At 53.0% G+C, this 18,688-nt stretch overlaps 1 protein-coding gene across 1 annotated transcript; it reads right to left on the reverse strand.

Moving 5' to 3' along the window:
• Positions 1-16,674: 16,674 nt before the first annotated feature.
• Positions 16,675-17,093, reverse strand: LOC141164843 (histone H2B 1.1-like). Its single transcript, XM_073650466.1, has one exon. It carries the CDS (start codon positions 17,053-17,055, stop codon positions 16,675-16,677), a length of 381 nt encoding a protein of 126 aa, XP_073506567.1. The 5' UTR covers positions 17,056-17,093.
• Between the last annotated feature and the right edge of the window lie 1,595 nt (positions 17,094-18,688).

An 18,688-nucleotide genomic window follows, 5' to 3' on the forward strand; every position in this document is an offset into this window, starting at 1 on the left:
GAGTCTCCGCGAGCTCAAAGAACATTGGATTTTGGACGTTGGAGCTGAAAGGAGGACATCGGTGAACCACGCGCCGGAGCGTTTTTCACTGTTTTCATAACATATCAACAATAAGAACATGGAAGAGTCCAGGAGCCATTTGGTGAGCTGCATATCCTGCTACATGTTCACAGACTTGCCAGTGGAAAAGCCAAACTTCACATGCCAGAAATGCAGCTTGTGTCCCTGTTGGAGGAAAAGTTGCGAAATCTAGGAGAGAGGTTAACTACCTTGAAAATCATTAAGGAAGGTGAAGAGTTCTTAGACAGAGCAGAATTATCTCTTCATGATTCAGAAAGAGAAGAAATTCGAACTGCACCTGACGAAACAGAGGAATGGAAGCATGTGACCCACAGAAGCCGGAGGATCGAGAGGCAGTCAGCACCCATACTGCTCAGGAACCAGTACCAGGCTCTCACGCAGGAGAACCATGAAGAAATACAGCAAGATAAGACTTTGCCAGCAATGAATAACCTTGTAAGCCCTCAGAATCCTCCTGGATGGAGAAAGAAGAATGTTGTGAAGAAAAAACGGAGAGTGGTGGTCATGGGGGATTCCCTGTTAAGAGGAACAGAGGCCGCTATCTGCAGACCAGACATAACCTCAAGAGAAATGTGCTGTCTTCCAGGAGCAAAAATTAAAGATGTGTCTGACAGGATATCAAGACTCTTCAGACCTACAGATCACTACCCATTCCTGCTAATACATGTGGGGACAAATGACACCGCAAGAAAGGACCTGGAAACCATCTGCAGTGACTTTGAAGACTTAGGCAAGAAAGTGAAAGAATTGGGAGCGCAGGTGGTCTTCTCATCCATCCTCCCAGTGGATGGCCATGGAACAATGAGGTGGAATAAGATTCTACAGGTGAACAACTGGCTACGTCGATGGTGCCGTCAACAAGGATTTGGATTTCTGGATCACGGAATGAATTACCTATACGATGGACTACTTGCTAGAGATGGGGTGCACCTTACGAAGACTGGAAAACATGTATTTGGAAGTCGCCTTGCTACACTCATCAGAAGAGCTTTAAACTAGAACAATGTGGGAAGGGAAGCAAAAGGCCAGAAAAAGCCATACAGCTGACTGTAACATACCTGGCGGCGTCCTTGCATGGTGGTCCATCTCCCACTGTGCAAGAGCGCGCACTTGATCTCCTGTCCAGAATGTCTCTCTGGCTTCCCTCCATGCTGTCTGTTTGTGTCTGTTTCTGCTGCTTAAGGGCGGCGCCCGATCACTTCCTGCCTTTTGTACCTGCTGTGGGTCACACCCCTTGTGCGTCCTCAGCCTATTGCTGTCTGTCACTTGGTATATAGCTCAGCAGCTCCCTTCTATCCCTGCCTGAGCATAGTGTTTCCTTCAGTGTGTGCTTGCACTCTGAAGGTGCCAGGTCCCGTCTCTTGTCTCCTGCTTTTTGTATCAGTTCCCGTGTCTGAACTGAGTCCTGTATGTCTCCTGCTTTGCGGTATCAGCTCCCGTGTCTGAACTGAGTCCTTTCTGTGTTCTCTTGTCTGTCCTGTCTGAACACGCTCCTAGCCTGTTCCTCCTGCCTTCTAGGGGCCGATTACCTAGACCCGTTCCTGTATCTTGTCTGACCTGTCTGTACTCGCTCCTAGCCTGTTCCTCTCGCCTTCTAGTGGCCGATTTCCTAGACCCGCTCCTGTGTCTGGTCTGTCCTGTCTGAACACGCTCCTTGCCTGTTCGTTCCGCCTTTTAGTGGCCGATTTCCTAGACCCGCTCCTGTGTCTGGTCTGTCCTGTCTGAACACGCTCCTTGCCTGTTCGTTCCGCCTTTTAGTGGCCGATTTCCTAGACCCGCTCCTGTGTCTGGTCTGTCCTGTCTGAACACGCTCCTTGCCTGTTCGTCCCGCCTCTCTGGGGGCCGTATTCCCAGACCCGCTCCTGTATCCCTCTGCAGTGTCGGTCTCCTCCGTACACTCAGTTCCAGTCTGAACTCTCTCCTGTCCTTTACCTGTTTTGCCTCTATGTCCGTTCCCTTCCTTTTTCTGCAGAGTCTGAACTCGTACCTAACTCCTGCTTGTTGTCTCTGCAAGTACTGTGTGAGTATCTGGCTCTGTCTTTCCCTTCCTGTCTGTTCCGTGTGAACAGAGCCCTGTCCTCCCTGCTCAGCCTTGTCTGCACTCTAGCTGTGCTTGCCTGTAACCCTCTGCCTGTATTGTTCCTGAGTCCCGGTGTTTACTGGGTCCTATCCCGCCTGTGTTCCTACCTGCTAGTGCCTCCCTGTCTGCACTCTAGCTGTGCTTGTCTTTACCCCCCTGCCTGCATACCCGCCTGCCTGCATACCAGTCGTGCCTGCCTATACCCACCAGTCTGTGTGCCAGCCTACCAGCCTGTTCCTGTATTCCCCTGTGTGGGTCAACAGCCGTGTCCGGGGTCTGTCCTGGAGTAGCACCTGGTCCCTCTGCTCGGTTCCTCCTTGGTGCACTGGCGTCGTATGCCGTCGTGCGACCCTGGTCGGATCGGGTGAATACTTAGTCACGCCCCTCCAGGCATTCACTCTCCGGCACGGTCCAGTGGAATCACTACCAATCACACGCACACGCCGCTTAGCCCGGGCGTGTGCATAACAGCATGCTCAGGCCATGGTTCCCGTTGAGCCCCACGGCCTTCGCTCTTTGAGAAGTTTTTCCAGCGAATACATGCATTAAAATAAAATAAATAAATTTTTTTTTTCCCCCTTTAGCTGAGTTCCAGGCGAGTTACGCACCCGTCCAGATGGATCTATCAGCCCTCGTTCCTGCGGATCCGCCACGTTACTATGGGGATCCAAGACAGTGTCGTGCATTTGTGGAGCAATGCATGCTACACTTTAAGGCCTACCCTCTCTATTTTCCTTCCGATTGGGCTAAAGTGGCCTTTATGATTGACTACCTAGCGGGTGATGCCTTGAAATGGGTCACCCCCCTATGGGAAGCATGGGATCCTGTCATCCTTGACCTGCAGGCCTTCCTGGTGGCCTTTCGTATGGTCTTCGAGGACCCTAACTCTGAAGCCCCTGCTGAAGCTTCACTTCCCAATATCCCGGAGCAGCCCCGACGGGTAATGTGTGTGGGTAGCGCAATAGTCCTCCAGCCCAATGAGACTACTGCCCACCCAGAATCCTCACAGGGTGACTACGCTTTCTGGAATACTTCTCTCAACCTCAAGAGGCAGTCCAGACGTGCTAGACTTAGAGGCAAGCCGTCACGCCAGGGTCTGTCCTCCCTGAGACCTCCTGACCCCAACCTTGAAGTCCCTACTGAAGCTTCATCTCCCTGTATCCCGGAGAAACCCCAATGGGTAATGTGCGTGGGTAGTGCACCAGTTCTCCTGGCCGAAGAGACTTCTGCCCATCCAGACTCCACACAGGAGAACTTCCTGCACCCGGCATCAGATGCTTCTTTCTCTTTAACCGGTGTGCATGTCCAAGGATGCTCCAAAGCTGTGGTTACCTCAGAGTCTGTGCACCTCTACTACCTGGCGGAGGATCCCCTGTTGCCTCCTGAACCCTCCGGGATACCACTCGATGACAAATGGAGAGAGACTTCTCTACACCCGGTACTCAATACTTTGTCCGCTTCGTCCTGTGAGCCTGACAATGGGTACCCCAAAGTGGTAGTTACCTCCGAGTCTCTACACCCCTCCGACCAGGCGGAGGATCTCCAGTTGTCTCCTGAACCCTTCGGGGTGCTACCTGGTAGCGAAAGGACAGAGACTCTCCTATACTCTGTACCTGATACCTCGCTCGCTTCGTCCAGTGAGTCCAACTTAGTGTACTCCGAAGCAGAGGTTACTCCTGAGTCTCTACACCCCTCCGACCAGGCGGAGGACCTCCAGTTGTGTTCAGAATCCTTCGGGGTGCCACCTGGTGGTGAATGGACAGAGACTTTCCTATATCCTGGATCTGATACCTCGCTTGCTTCGTCCAGTGAGTCCGACCTAGTGTACTCTGAAGCAGAGGTTACCCGTGAGTCTCTACACCCCTCTGACCAGGCGGAGGACCGCCAGCTGTCTCCAGAACCCTTCGGGGTGCCACCTGGTGGTGAATGGACAGAGACTTTCCTATACTCGGTACCCGATACCTCGCCTGCTTCCTCCAGTGAGTCCGACCTAGTGTACTCTGAAGCAGTTGTTTTCTCTGAGCCTCTGCACTCTTCTGACCCGGCGGAGGACCTCCAGTTGTTTCCTGAATCCTCCGGGATACCACCAGATAACAAAGAGACAGTGACTTTTCCTCATTATGTACCTGATAACCCGTCTATTTCTTCCTGTGAGCTTGACAAGATGTACCTCGAAGCAGAGATTACCCTTAAGTCTCTGTCCCCCTCCAACCCAGTGAACGACTGGCCCTCGAATTCCCTGCGGAAGATTCTGGCAGGCCTGAAGAAGAGGGGGCGTAAGGGGGGAGGTACTGTAACATACCTGGCGGCGTCCTTGCATGGTGGTCCATCTCCCACTGTGCAAGAGGGCGCACTTGATCTCCTGTCCAGAATGTCTCTCTGGCTTCCCTCCATGCTGTCTGTTTGTGTCTGTTTCTGCTGCTTAAGGGCGGCGCCCGATCACTTCCTGCCTTTTGTACCTGCTGTGGGTCACACCCCTTGTGCGTCCTCAGCCTATTGCTGTCTGTCACTTGGTATATAGCTCAGCAGCTCCCTTCTATCCCTGCCTGAGCATAGTGTTTCCTTCAGTGTGTGCTTGCACTCTGAAGGTGCCAGGTCCCGTCTCTTGTCTCCTGCTTTTTGTATCAGTTCCCGTGTCTGAACTGAGTCCTGTATGTCTCCTGCTTTGCGGTATCAGCTCCCGTGTCTGAACTGAGTCCTTTCTGTGTTCTCTTGTCTGTCCTGTCTGAACACGCTCCTAGCCTGTTCCTCCTGCCTTCTAGGGGCCGATTACCTAGACCCGTTCCTGTATCTTGTCTGACCTGTCTGTACTCGCTCCTAGCCTGTTCCTCTCGCCTTCTAGTGGCCGATTTCCTAGACCCGCTCCTGTGTCTGGTCTGTCCTGTCTGAACACGCTCCTTGCCTGTTCGTTCCGCCTTTTAGTGGCCGATTTCCTAGACCCGCTACTGTGTCTGGTCTGTCCTGTCTGAACACGCTCCTTGCCTGTTCGTTCCGCCTTTTAGTGGCCGATTTCCTAGACCCGCTCCTGTGTCTGGTCTGTCCTGTCTGAACACGCTCCTTGCCTGTTCGTTCCGCCTTCTAGTGGCCGATTTCCTAGACCCGCTCCTGTGTCTGGTCTGTCCTGTCTGAACACGCTCCTTGCCTGTTCGTCCCGCCTCTCTGGGGGCCGTATTCCCAGACCCGCTCCTGTATCCCTCTGCAGTGTCGGTCTCCTCCGTACACTCAGTTCCAGTCTGAACTCTCTCCTGTCCTTTACCTGTTTTGCCTCTATGTCCGTTCCCTTCCTTTTTCTGCAGAGTCTGAACTCGTACCTAACTCCTGCTTGTTGTCTCTGCAAGTACTGTGTGAGTATCTGGCTCTGTCTTTCCCTTCCTGTCTGTTCCGTGTGAACAGAGCCCTGTCCTCCCTGCTCAGCCTTGTCTGCACTCTAGCTGTGCTTGCCTGTAACCCTCTGCCTGTATTGTTCCTGAGTCCCGGTGTTTACTGGGTCCTTTCCCGCCTGTGTTCCTACCTGCTAGTGCCTCCCTGTCTGCACTCTAGCTGTGCTTGTCTTTACCCCCCTGCCTGCATACCCGCCTGCCTGCATACCAGTCGTGCCTGCCTATACCCACCAGTCTGTGTGCCAGCCTACCAGCCTGTTCCTGTATTCCCCTGTGTGGGTCAACAGCCGTGTCCGGGGTCTGTCCTGGAGTAGCACCTGGTCCCTCTGCTCGGTTCCTCCTTGGTGCACTGGCGTCGTATGCCATCGTGCGACCCTGGTCGGATCGGGTGAATACTTAGTCACGCCCCTCCAGGCATTCACTCTCCGGCACGGTCCAGTGGAATCACTACCAATCACACGCACACGCCGCTTAGCCCGGGCGTGTGCATAACACTGACAAATACTATTGAGATCTCTGCTACTAGAAGTGGAAAGGAAGAACAAAGACAAAAAAATCTAAATAATAAAAATATGGGAGGAAGAGAAACCAATCACAAACTAAAATGTTTTTATACAAATGCACAAAGCATGGGCAACAAACAAGGAGAATTGGAACTACTAATGCAGGAAAAGGAATATGATGTCATTGGAATCACTGAAACTTGGTGGGACGATACACATGATTGGAATAAAAGGCTAAAAGGATACAACTTATCTGCAAGAAACAGACTTGATAAACGAGGAGGAGGTGTCGCATTGTATGTTAGAAAAGCGAATATCTGCACAGAGATTGAAGCTTCAGAGACTGGGAGTTCTGTGGAAACTGTTTGGGTAAGAATACAAGGAGAGAACAACGGAAAGGACACCATTGTAGGCATTTACTACAGGCCACCTGGGCAAGCTGAAGATATGGATGAACTCTTTATGGATCAAATGACCAAGTTCTCCAAAAAATATGACGTAGTGGTCATGGGAGATTTCAACTATCCAGACATTTGTTGGGAATCTCTCTCAAGTAAAACTAACAGGTCAAGCAAATTCTTATCCTCTTTTGCTGACAACTTTATATTCCAAAAGGTAGGGGAGAAAACAAGGGGATCTGCTACTTTGGATCTAATCCTTATAAACAGGGAGGAAATGGTTGAGGAGGTAAAAGTGTCTGGGACCCTAGGAGGCAGCGATCATGCTATTATAGAATTTTGGATAACTAGAGGAGGAAGACATGTGAAGACTCAAACTTCAAGGTTAGATTTCAGAAAGGCAGATTTTAAGCGACTCAGAAAGAGAATAGGAGGGATCCAATGGCTGGATGTCTTTAAGGACAAAAATGTCCAGGAAAGATGGAAAATTTTTAAAAATGAGATTCTCAAAGCACAATCGTTAACAATCCCGAAAAGTAGGAAGAATGGGAAGCATTTAAGGAAACCAGGATGGATGAACACAGAACTTAAACACATGCTAAAAAGAAAGAAAGAAATGTTTATCAAATGGAAAGAGGGAGGCATATCTAAAGAAGATTATAATGCAGTCTGCAGAACCTGTAGGGAACGTATCAGGTTAGCTAAAGCTGACAATGAATTAAGGCTTTCAAGAGATGTCAAAAGCAATAATAAAGGATTTTGGGGGTATGTCAAAAGTAAAAGAAAAGTCAAAGATGCTATAGGATTTTTACAGGATGAAAATGGTGAAATGGTAAGAATGGATGTTGAGAAGGCAGAACTTTTTAATTCCTATTTTGCATCAGTTTTCTCTCAGAAAGAAAATGTAACATCAACTGATCTTCACTTTCCTATTAAAGGAATAGAAAAATCCAAGTTATCTGTAAACAGAGAGATTGTGAGGGAATATTTAGCTAACATAAATGAGTTCAAGTCTCCAGGTCCAGATGAATTACACCCCAGAGTACTGAAGGAGATCGTAGAAGAAATTTTAGAACCACTCTCCATAATCTTTGAAAATTCTTGGAGAACAGGAGAAGTCCCAGAAGACTGGAGAAGAGCAAATGTTGTTCCTATCTTCAAAAAGGGGAAGAAGGTGGACCCAGGGAACTATAGGCCGGTGAGTCTGACTTCTATACCAGGAAAGATCTTTGAACAAATTATTAAACAACATGTATGTAAGTACTTGGATAAGAATGAAGTGATTAACCAGAGTCAGCATGGGTTTGTAACTAACAAGTCATGTCAGACTAACTTAATTTCCTTCTATGACAGAATCACTGGCTGGGTGGATCAGGGATATGCTGTAGATATAGTATATCTTGACTTCAGCAAAGCATTTGACAAAGTAACTTATTGAAAAAATGACCAAGTATGGAATGGACAAGGCCACTGTTAGGTGGATCCATAACTGGCTTAGTGATCAGACTCAAAGAGTGGTCGTAAATGGCTTCACATCCAGTTGGATGAATGTCTCAAGTGCGGTACCACAGGGCTCTGTCCTGGGACCTGTATTGTTCAACCTCTTTATCAATGATTTAGATGAAGGAATTGAGGGTAAACTGATTAAATTTGCTGATGACACAAAGCTAGGAGGGATAGCTAATACTAGAGAAGAGAGAGAGAGGATTCAAAAAGACCTAAATAAACTGGAGCAGTGGGCAGCAACTAACAGAATGGTTTTTAACAGGGAAAAATGCAAAGTACTACATCTGGGCAATAAAAATGAAAAAAGCATATACAAAATGGGAGGAATAGAGCTAAGCAACAGTACATGTGAAAAAGACTTAGGTATACTAATAGATCATAGACTGAACATGAGTCAACAGTGTGATGCAGCAGCAAAAAAAGGCAAATACAATTCTGGGATGTATTAACAGAAGCATACAGTCTAGATCACGTGAAGTCATTATCGGTCTTTACTCCTCTTTGGTCAGACCTCATCTGGAATACTGCGTCCAGTTTTGGGCACCACATTTTAAAAAAGACCGACAAACTGGAGCAAGTTCAGAGAAGAGCGACCAGAATGGTGACCGGTCTGCAAACCATGTCCTATGAGGAACGGTTACAGGATTTGGGAATGTTTAGCTGCAAAAAAGAAGACTGAGAGGAGACTTAATAGCTGTCTACAAATATCTCAAGGGCTGTCACATTGTAGAAGGATCATCTTTATTCTCATTTGCACAAGGAAAGACTAGAAGCAATGGGATGAAACTGAATGGTAGGAGACACAGATTAGATATTAGAAAAAACTTTTTGACAGTTAGGGTGATTAATGAGTGGAACAGGCGGCCACGAGAGGTGGTGAGTTCCCCTTCAATGGACGTCTTCAAACAGAGGCTGGACAGACATCTGTCTGAGATGATTTAGTGAATCCTGCTTTGAACAGGGGGTTGGACCAGATGACTCAGGAGGTCCCCTCCAACTCTACCATTCTATGATTCTATGACCCCTTCTTCATCAGGGCCCCCCTCTTGCACCCCCCGCTCGGCTGCTTTATTCCCGCCGCTGCCCCTCGGCACTGTTTTCAGGCATGGCCGCACGCAGTGCGGCTGTGTCTGCTAGTAATGACGGCAGGGGTGACACAAGCACAATTAAAGGCGCAGTGTTGCCCCTGCCGTGTCATTACTACAGTACACAGCCGCACAGCGCACTGCGCGCGGCCATGCCTGAAGACAGTGCCGGTGGGTGGCGGCGGCAATCAAGCAGCTAAGCGGGGAGTGCAGGAGGGGGGCGACTGCTATGGGGCCCCCCCAGCTCACGGGCATCATAGCAGTCGCTAGGCCTGCCGCCATTGGCGGTACACCACTGACACAGCCCAATACCCCTTTGAAGAGACATAGAGGAGGGTCTCAGTAAAAAAAATGTTCCCATTAAAAAAGAGCTGGTCTCCTATAATGGTAATGCCCATGGTGTGACTGCAAGGACTGCCAAAATTTGGAAAAAAAAACCACTTACAATGTAAAGACACATAGATCAGGGCCACAGTAACAAGGTACGACATGTTCCCATTAGAAAGGAGAGGGTCTTCTATACAGTTATAGGGTATGCAGTGAGTCCAACGGCTGCCAAAAATTAGGAAAACCCTACTAACAATTTAAAGACACATAGAGCAGGGCCACAGTAATGACAAATTCTCATTAAAAAGAAGAGGGTCTCCCATACTGTTTGCCTATGGAGTGAATGCAACAGCTGTCAAAAATTTGGAGGAACTCCAATACCCCTTGCAAAAGACGTAGATATGGTGATGATATGGTGGTGGAGGATGAGGAGAAGGAGGAGGACGAGAGCAAATAGACAAAATCAGGAAGTGTATATGACGCGCCCCCTGGGACATATTCCTTTTTGAGGGGAATACCCGGCACCGGATCAGATGGGGGGGGTTGTAGTCTCCGAGCGGCTGTGACCCGACCCGTGCCCAGGGCGTCAAACTCAGTGTTATGTGGCAGTCCTACAGATGTTATTAAGAGTTCTTTTGTGTCGACTACGCCACCCGTTGTGATGCGGTCACTGTGGCCGCCGCTGCAGCAGGGTCCGCTGAGGCTGATGGTGTAGGTGCAGCTTGTGATGGTATAACCCCCAACGGGTGGGGTATAGCCTCAGGGGGGACAGGTGCAGAGGATGGGGGTTGTGGTGGTGCAGTGCAGACGGCAGTGAAGACAGAGTCGGGTTGTGCAGTTAAGGGTGTTTACTTACTGCAGATGTTGTACTGGTCACTCCAGCTTCGAGTGACCACCCGAGCCGTGCTGCGTCCACCAGGTCCTGGATCCAGCCAACCCCCAAACAAGTCCGGAGCGTGGCCCTGAGCCCTCCTTCTGTCCCGTTCTCTGGCCGTCCCCACCAGTGATCCACCCAGGTCCAGCTCCCTCGGGCCTTCTGTTGGGACACCCTTGGCCTTGGGTTCCCTGACCCTCCACGTGGTATGCCTTCGTGGTGGATGTGGTGGGTGACCGTGGCAAACGCTGCCCACGGTCTCCGGTCTCTGGCTGGGGAGTGTTTTTACCCCCACCAGCTTGGGTTCCGGTACCCTGTGCCGACTCTTCACCCGGGGATTTAGTTTGGGATCTTAGAGTCCTCTTCTGCTGTGCCTCTGGGTCTTTCTCTCTCTCCTCTCTCACTCTGGGTCTCTCTTCTCCTCTGCTCCTGACTTTCTCTCTGCAACTGACCCTGTTCTTAGTTGGTGCCCACCTTATATACACCCTCTATGTGTGAGCTCAGGTGACCAGCACCCAATGAGCTCCTATCTTTACCCAGGCTGCTCCCCCTATCTGCCCCTACACTACTTGGGATGTACCACCCCCCTCCCACTCCAGCCAGGAACAGACTCGGTCGTACCTGCACATTTCTAAGTGGGAGTACCGTCGGTCTGCTCCTCGGAAATGGGATGTGTGTAGTGCATGCAGCCTACCGAGCTCAGTTCCACACTCCATCCTTACCCGGGAGTGGAATATCACACCTCTGGGTTGAGGTGCAATACCCCTGTAGCAGCCGAATCCTCAGGGTGCTACATTCCCCCCTGGTAAATCACAGCACGTCCTCGGGCTGTAAGACATAACACCAAAAACATACAAATTTTTCATAAACATATAAAACATATAAAACAACATATATATATATATCAATATAAAACATTCTCGTCGCCTCTGGCTCCTCCTCCGGTCACTGTGCAACGTGTGACCGGGTAAAGTGCGACAGTCTCTCTGGAAAACTGGTTTTCCTATAAAACCGGTAGGGGGCGCTTTAGGACGCGCAACTATATACAAGGAAGGTGGCCGCTCTCAGTCCTCGGCCAGTTAAGGAGGGAAAGGGAATGGCTGCTCACAGTCCTCAGCCTGTGGGATTAAGGGTAAACGGGTAAACAGTTCACTCAGCTGGTCCCAACGGGGACTATATTTGCAACAACAGTTTCTTTATACCCCGATCGGGTAACTATTTACAGCACCTACTCCGCTGTACTCAACAACGTCTTCCTCCTGCTCTTTGCTTGTAGCTGGTTGTAACTTCAGACCCGTCCGGGTCCTCTTGCTCTTCCTCCTCACATCGCAGCTCCTCCTCTGTCAGGCGATGCACATGGAGGGCGTAAGGTCCTTTGGCACACTTGTGCCGGGTAAAGGTGACCTCGTCCCCGATATAAAGGTCACGACCTCTGTGCCCCTCCGGCAGATGGGACTCCACATCTCTGCGCGTGACAAAGACGTCGCCGGGGGTGTTGTGGTCTCTGATGAAGCCCCACCCATGCTGCAGGTTAAACTTTACTACAGTCCCGGTGGTACGGGGACTGTGCGCTGCACGGGGGTCCCTCCTGGTTCGGCTCTTCTGCTCGGCGCTCCGTACTTGGGCCTGTTGCTCCCGGACCCGCCTCTCTCTCCGCTCCCTCGCAAACTCTTCGAGCTGCTGTCGGCAACACTCAGCACGCTCCGCTGCAGCTGCCCTGGTTTCCTGAGTGAACCCCATTAGGTCTTCTCCGGTGGGGTCCCACTCAAATTGGGCTTCTTCCAGAGGAGGCGAGACCCGTGCCACGGGCTTCGGAGCCGGAATCAGGGGCTCACACAAGGGCCCTAGTCTCTGCTGCCGTTCCAGCTCATGGAATTCTTCGGGCCAGATGAAGGGCCGCCCGTCCGGCCATGTGAGCTGGCTGAACAAGTCCTCCCCCAGGTGTGGCACCCTTGGTTTTACGGGCGCGGGCGCGGTGGTGGTGGCGCCCGGATTGCCCAGGCCTTGCGGCCAGGCCTGGGGCACCTGGAAGGTGAAGGGCACCGTTAATACGGCGGCGCCCTGGGCTACCTGGCCTTGCGACCAGGCCGGAGGCTCCGCGGAGGTAGGGGGCGCTGTTGGTGATGCGGCGCCCGGGGGTACTAGGCCTTGCGACCAGGCTGGTGGTATTTCCTGCTTTGTCACGCTCCGGGTCGAGGCGCGTGACGTCACAGGGGTCGCTGCGGCGGCTTCCGGTCGGGGCCTAGTCCATAGCGGTGACATGGCGGCTACGGGCACAGCAGGGGGACTTTCGGGCTCTGCGACGGGGAGCTGGGGCAGGTAAGCGGTGTCCTGGTTTGGGGTATAGACGTTCCCTTTACCTGCCTCCATGCGTTCGGCTCCCTTCTCGGCGCCGTCTCCGGCCTTTGGTCCTCCCGCGCCATCCTCAGAGGCGGTCTGTTTCCTCTTCCAGGGTAGCGTGCTCCGTTGACTGGTCTCAGCTTGCTGGGCCATCTCCCGGCTCCATTCCGCCAATATCTCGCGCTGTACCCGGGCCATCCTCCGTGCGAGGCCCTCCAGGGCAGTCTGTGCACACTCCCGGTCTCGGGGGAGCTGTGCAAGGACCTCCACTAGGCCTAGTGGGGTCGTGGTGTCTAGCAGGCTCCTGACCAACGGGTCGGTGCTGCTCTGCTCTTCTTCCAGCAGGCTCCTGGCCAGCGGGCCGGTGCTGCTCCGCTCTCCTTCCTCGGTCTCTAGCAGACTCCTGGCCAGCGGGCCGGTGCTGTTCTGCTTTCTCTCCATCTCCGGGTAAGCTCCTCCGCTACTCCTCTCCAGGCTTCTTGCCTCCGGGTGAGCTCGCTCTAGACTGCTCCAGGCGACACCCATCTTTGTTCTCTTCTTTCGTCTCCTCCCACTTCGAGGGCGGTCCCGGGGCAACTCGGTGACTGTCAGCTCCAGGGGTAGTTCTTTCACGCTGACAGACACCTCCAGCATCACAGTCTCTGTTGGTGGGGGCGGTTTCCACTTTTGGCGCCATTTTCTGTCCCGGCCCACGATGGGAGGCGGCCTCTTGCCCTCCTTTGGCACGCCCATAATGGCGTCCGCTGCTCTTCCAAGGCGGGAAATCTTCGGATTTGGCGGGAAGCGTCGCCCAGTGGCGGGAAACTCTGCAGATGGCGGGAACAAGCTGGAAATGGCGGACAATCGGCGGGAAACGACCTGTGATGGGGTCCGATGGCGTGGACCCTCCGGAACCGGCGGGAGACTTCTTTCTGAGGTAAACTTGCACTTTTCTTCAGGCACGCAGTACCCGGGTGTTGCGGGCACGTAATCCTGCCGACTACGCCAAAGTTGACGCGCCCCCTGGGACATATTCCTTTTTGAGGGGAATACCCGGCACCGGATCAGATGGGGGGGGTTGTAGTCTCCGAGCGGCTGTGACCCGGCCCGTGCCCAGGGCGTCAAACTCAGTGTTATGTGGCAGTCCTACAGATGTTATTAAGAGTTCTTTTGTGTCGACTACGCCACCCGTTGTGATGCGGTCACTGTGGCCGCCGCTGCAGCAGGGTCCGCTGAGGCTGATGGTGTAGGTGCAGCTTGTGATGGTATAACCCCCAACGGGTGGGGTATAGCCTCAGGGGGGACAGGTGCAGAGGATGGGGGTTGTGGTGGTGCAGTGCAGACGGCAGTGAAGACAGAGTCGGGTTGTGCAGTTAAGGGTGTTTACTTACTGCAGATGTTGTACTGGTCACTCCAGCTTCGAGTGACCACCCGAGCCGTGCTGCGTCCACCAGGTCCTGGATCCAGCCAACCCCCAAACAAGTCCGGAGCGTGGCCCTGAGCCCTCCTTCTGTCCCGTTCTCTGGCCGTCCCCACCAGTGATCCACCCAGGTCCAGCTCCCTCGGGCCTTCTGTTGGGACACCCTTGGCCTTGGGTTCCCTGACCCTCCACGTGGTATGCCTTCGTGGTGGATGTGGTGGGTGACCGTGGCAAACGCTGCCCACGGTCTCCGGTCTCTGGCTGGGGAGTGTTTTTACCCCCACCAGCTTGGGTTCCGGTACCCTGTGCCGACTCTTCACCCGGGGATTTAGTTTGGGATCTTAGAGTCCTCTTCTGCTGTGCCTCTGGGTCTTTCTCTCTCTCCTCTCTCACTCTGGGTCTCTCTTCTCCTCTGCTCCTGACTTTCTCTCTGCAACTGACCCTGTTCTTAGTTGGTGCCCACCTTATATACACCCTCTATGTGTGAGCTCAGGTGACCAGCACCCAATGAGCTCCTATCTTTACCCAGGCTGCTCCCCCTATCTGCCCCTACACTACTTGGGATGTACCACCCCCCTCCCACTCCAGCCAGGAACAGACTCGGTCGTACCTGCACATTTCTAAGTGGGAGTACCGTCGGTCTGCTCCTCGGAAATGGGATGTGTGTAGTGCATGCAGCCTACCGAGCTCAGTTCCACACTCCATCCTTACCCGGGAGTGGAATATCACACCTCTGGGTTGAGGTGCAATACCCCTGTAGCAGCCGAATCCTCAGGGTGCTACATATACCCATGTCTGGGTATGAAGGCCATGCTATCATTCGTTGGTGTTGAAAAGTCTGGCCCATCCAGACCTTGTTCATTTTTATAAGAGTCAGCCAGTCAGCATTTTCAGTTGACAGGCGGATGCGTCTATCGGTTATAATTCTACCGGCGGCACTAAAAACCCTCTCTGATAAAACTCTGGAGGCAGGGCATGTCAGGACCTCCAAGGCATAGAGAGCCAGTTCAATCCACGTATCCAGCTTGGATACCCAAGCATCTTGGGCAGCAGCACGGCCTGGATGTTGGGCGATGGTCACCCCACCCAGCAGCCTGTTCAGCTCCTCGTCATTGCGCACCGCCAGCTGCAGGTGTCGGGGGATGATGCGGGTCTTCTTGTTGTCCCGGGCGGCATTGCCGGCCAAATCCAGGATCTCAGCGGTCAGATACTCCAGCACAGCGGCCAGATAGACCGGAGCGCCAGCGCCCACCCTCTGGGCGTAGTTGCCCTTGCGGAGAAGCCTGTGCACACGGCCGACCGGGAACTGCAGTCCTGCCCGGGATGAGCGGGTCTTGGCTTTAGCGCGGACCTTTCCTCCTTATTTGCCGCGTCCAGACATAGTGACGATCAACGCAAATAATAACGAAGAGTGAAGGAGTGTGGAGACGGGACCGTGTTCTGCGCCTTATATACTCTGCTGCCCCGCCCTCCTCTCCTGTCATTGAACGGATCTGATGCTGCCAATAGAGAAGAGACTCGGGGAATCACCAATGAGCTGCAGGGGGCGGAGCTTAGCCAGTTCCATTGGTCACATGAGTTTCTCATCCAATAGAAAACGTGATAATAATTGTATTAATAATTTTACTAATAATTCTATTCCGCTGTGGATTTTCTGGATGATTTTGTATATGAGGCACTTTCCCTCTTCTCGGGGATGGAGCTGCCCGGGGACTTGTTACATCCATCGCTCCCGATCTGCACAAGTGACTCCATGAAGGGGGACAGGATCTGGGACTTGGAGCAGAAGAAAATGCTGAATATTCTGCTCTGTGTCAGGTTGTAGTTTGCACAGGATGAAGCAGCGAGACGTCGTTATAAGCGGAGAACTTCACTGGACGGAATCTTATCTCCAGGAATCCGCCTGCAGACAGTGAGGAGGCGCCGCCACCGATCACCTACAGCGTCCCCTATTGGTGGCCGGCTGCTCCTCACTACTACCCCCATCATCCGCCGCCTCCCCGGAGTCCTCGTCCTCTATAATCCACATGTGAAGGTGGATGAAGCCGATCACATCCCGCTCCTCCCCGCAGCCGGTATTATAGGAGCGGATACTGCGCCACTAATCCGGGGATCAGACCCCTGGGGGGGAGAAGAGCGGCCGCCGATCAATGAACACGAGCGGATCGTCCGAGAGCCGCCCGACCGGACACCGCGCGATGTACAGACGATACAAAGAGCGGAGAAGCCATCAGCCAAAGAGCAGGAGATTCAAATTCAGCGATCAACCAATCAGCACTAAGAAGAACCCCGGCTCCGCCCACAGGAGAACCCGGATCTGTTACCATTAATGACAATGAGATCCAGACCTCGAAATACATCAATCTGGGAGATTAACATCGATCAGAAGCATCAACCGATCTGGAGAGCAAAGGGTGCGCACTGAATGGGTTAAATCTGAAGAATAGAAGAAGCGGATCTAGGACCCAGCGCTCCGGGAGAGGACGGGAGTTTATTTCTGCAGAATGAGAACATCTGTCTCTATATACAGCTCCCCTGTATCCCCGATATACCACGCACTATGAGCCGCTGAGTGCAGCCACATGTTCCCTGATGAGAGGTACAGGACACGGAGCTCCACGAGGCAGCGGAGCAGCAGCTCTTGTAGTGAGGGTGTGGGCGGCTCTTAGAAGAGCCTTCGGGGTGATGGCGGAGCAGCAGATCACTTGGCGCTGGTGTACTTGGCGACGGCCTTGGTGCCCTCGGACACGGCGTGCTTGGCCAGCTCTTCGGGCAGCAGCAGGCGCACAGCGGTCTGGATCTCCCGGGAGGTGATGGTGGAGCGCTTGTTGTAGTGAGCCAGGCGGGAGGCTTCCCCTGCGATGCGCTCGAAGATGTCGTTGACTAAGGAGTTCATGATGCCCATGGCCTTGGAGGAGATGCCGGTGTCGGGGTGGACCTGCTTCAGCACCTTGTACACGTAGATGGCGTAGCTCTCCTTCCTGCTCTTCCTCCGCTTCTTGCCGTCCTTCTTCTGGGTCTTGGTCACGGCTTTCTTGCAGCCCTTCTTGGGCGCTGGCGCAGACTTGGCGGGATCAGGCATGATGAGAGACGACAGGTCTGATCACAAGAGAGAAGAGCAATGATCCTGCTCCTCCCAGATCGGAGGAATATATAGCCCGGCCATGCAAATGAGCGCTGCTGTCAGATCGCTGTGCTACTGGGTGATAAATTCTAACGCATCGGGTATTCCAGAATACGTATGCGGCCGACCGGGCGCAATCAGCAGAGCGGTGTTTAAATTTGGGGCCAATAATGCTGATTATTCGTCACCGGTAACCGCGACCAATCAGCAGAGCGTTGTTTCAATTTGGGGCCAAGCTCGCTGATTGGTCGCGGCTGGAGTCCGCGACCAATCAGCACAGCGGTGTTTAACTTTTGCGCTAAGATCAGTGATTGGTCGGGTCCGAAGACCGCGACCAATCATCGAATCGTCTTGGTGAGCACCGGGGAGCGGCGCTGCCTGTGCGGGTACTTCTGCTGCCAGAACCCGGGACATGAGCGGGCGCTCGCAGCAGAAGTATCCTGACCCGCAGTGCCGCTCCCCGGTCCTCTCTTCCGCATGGAGGTCAGCGACGCCGGCTGTCCTTCCGCTGCTACCGGCCGGGAGATGAGCGCCTCGCGCCGCTCATCTCCCGGCTGCATCTCCATCCCGCAGATGGGTCCAGCGGTCGAGGTCCTTCTGCTGGTACAGGCCGGGAGATGAGCGCCTCACGGCGCTCATCTCCCGGCTGCATCGCCGCTGAGCTCCGTCCCGCAGATGAGCCGCTAACGGTCGCCATCTTTTTTCAGAAGTCCCGCGGCGCTGATTGGCCGCTGCCGGACCAATGAGCGACGCGGGATTTCCTGGACAGACAGACAGACGGGATAAGACGATTATATAGATAGACTAGATGGTGGCCCGATTCGAACGCATCGGGTATTCTAGAATAGGTATGCAGCCGACGGGGCGCAATTAGCAGAGCGGCATTTAAATTTGGCGCCCAAAACGCTGATTGGTCGCGTTAGGCAACCGCGACCAATCAGCAAAGCGGTGTTTAAATTTGGCGGCAATATCGGTGATTGGTCGCGGGCGGCGGCCGCGACCAATCTACGAACCGTGTTAGTGAGGACTGGAGAGCGTGTTTAAATTTGGCACCAAAATCGCTGATTGGTCGCCGGCCGCGACCAATCAGCAGAGCTGTGTTTAAATTTGGCGCCAAAATCGCTGATTGGTCGCGGGCGGCGGCCGCGACCAATCATCAAACCTTTTTAGTGAGGAATGGAGAGCGTGTTTAAATTTGGCACCAAAATCGCTGATTGGTCGCCGGCCGCGACCAATCAGCAGAGCTGTGTTTAAATTTGGCGCCAAAATCGCTGATTGGTCGCGGGCGGCGGCCGCGACCAATCATCAAACCTTTTTAGTGAGGAATGGAGAGCGTGTTTAAATTTGGCACCAAAATCGCTGATTGGTCGCCGGCCGCGACCAATCAGCAGAGCTGTGTTTAAATTTGGCGCCAAAATCGCTGATTGGTCGCGGGCGGCGGCCGCGACCAATCATCAAACCTTTTTAGTGAGGAATGGAGAGCGTGTTTAAATTTGGCACCAAAATCGCTGATTAGTCGCGACCGCGACCAATCAGCAAAGAGGTGTTTAAATTTGGCGACAATACTGCTGATTTGTCGCGGCCGGCGACC

This window comes from Phyllobates terribilis, unplaced genomic scaffold, assembly GCF_046119375.1.
Source record: "Phyllobates terribilis strain yellow unplaced genomic scaffold, ASM4611937v1 Scaffold_10__3_contigs__length_209671492, whole genome shotgun sequence".
NCBI classification, from domain to species: Eukaryota; Metazoa; Chordata; class Amphibia; order Anura; family Dendrobatidae; genus Phyllobates; species Phyllobates terribilis.

Coding starts and splice junctions, on each gene's coding strand:
- LOC141164843 (XM_073650466.1), bottom strand. CDS start 17,055: ATGCCTGATCCCGCCAAGTCTGCGCCAGCGCCCAAGAAGGGCTGCAAG.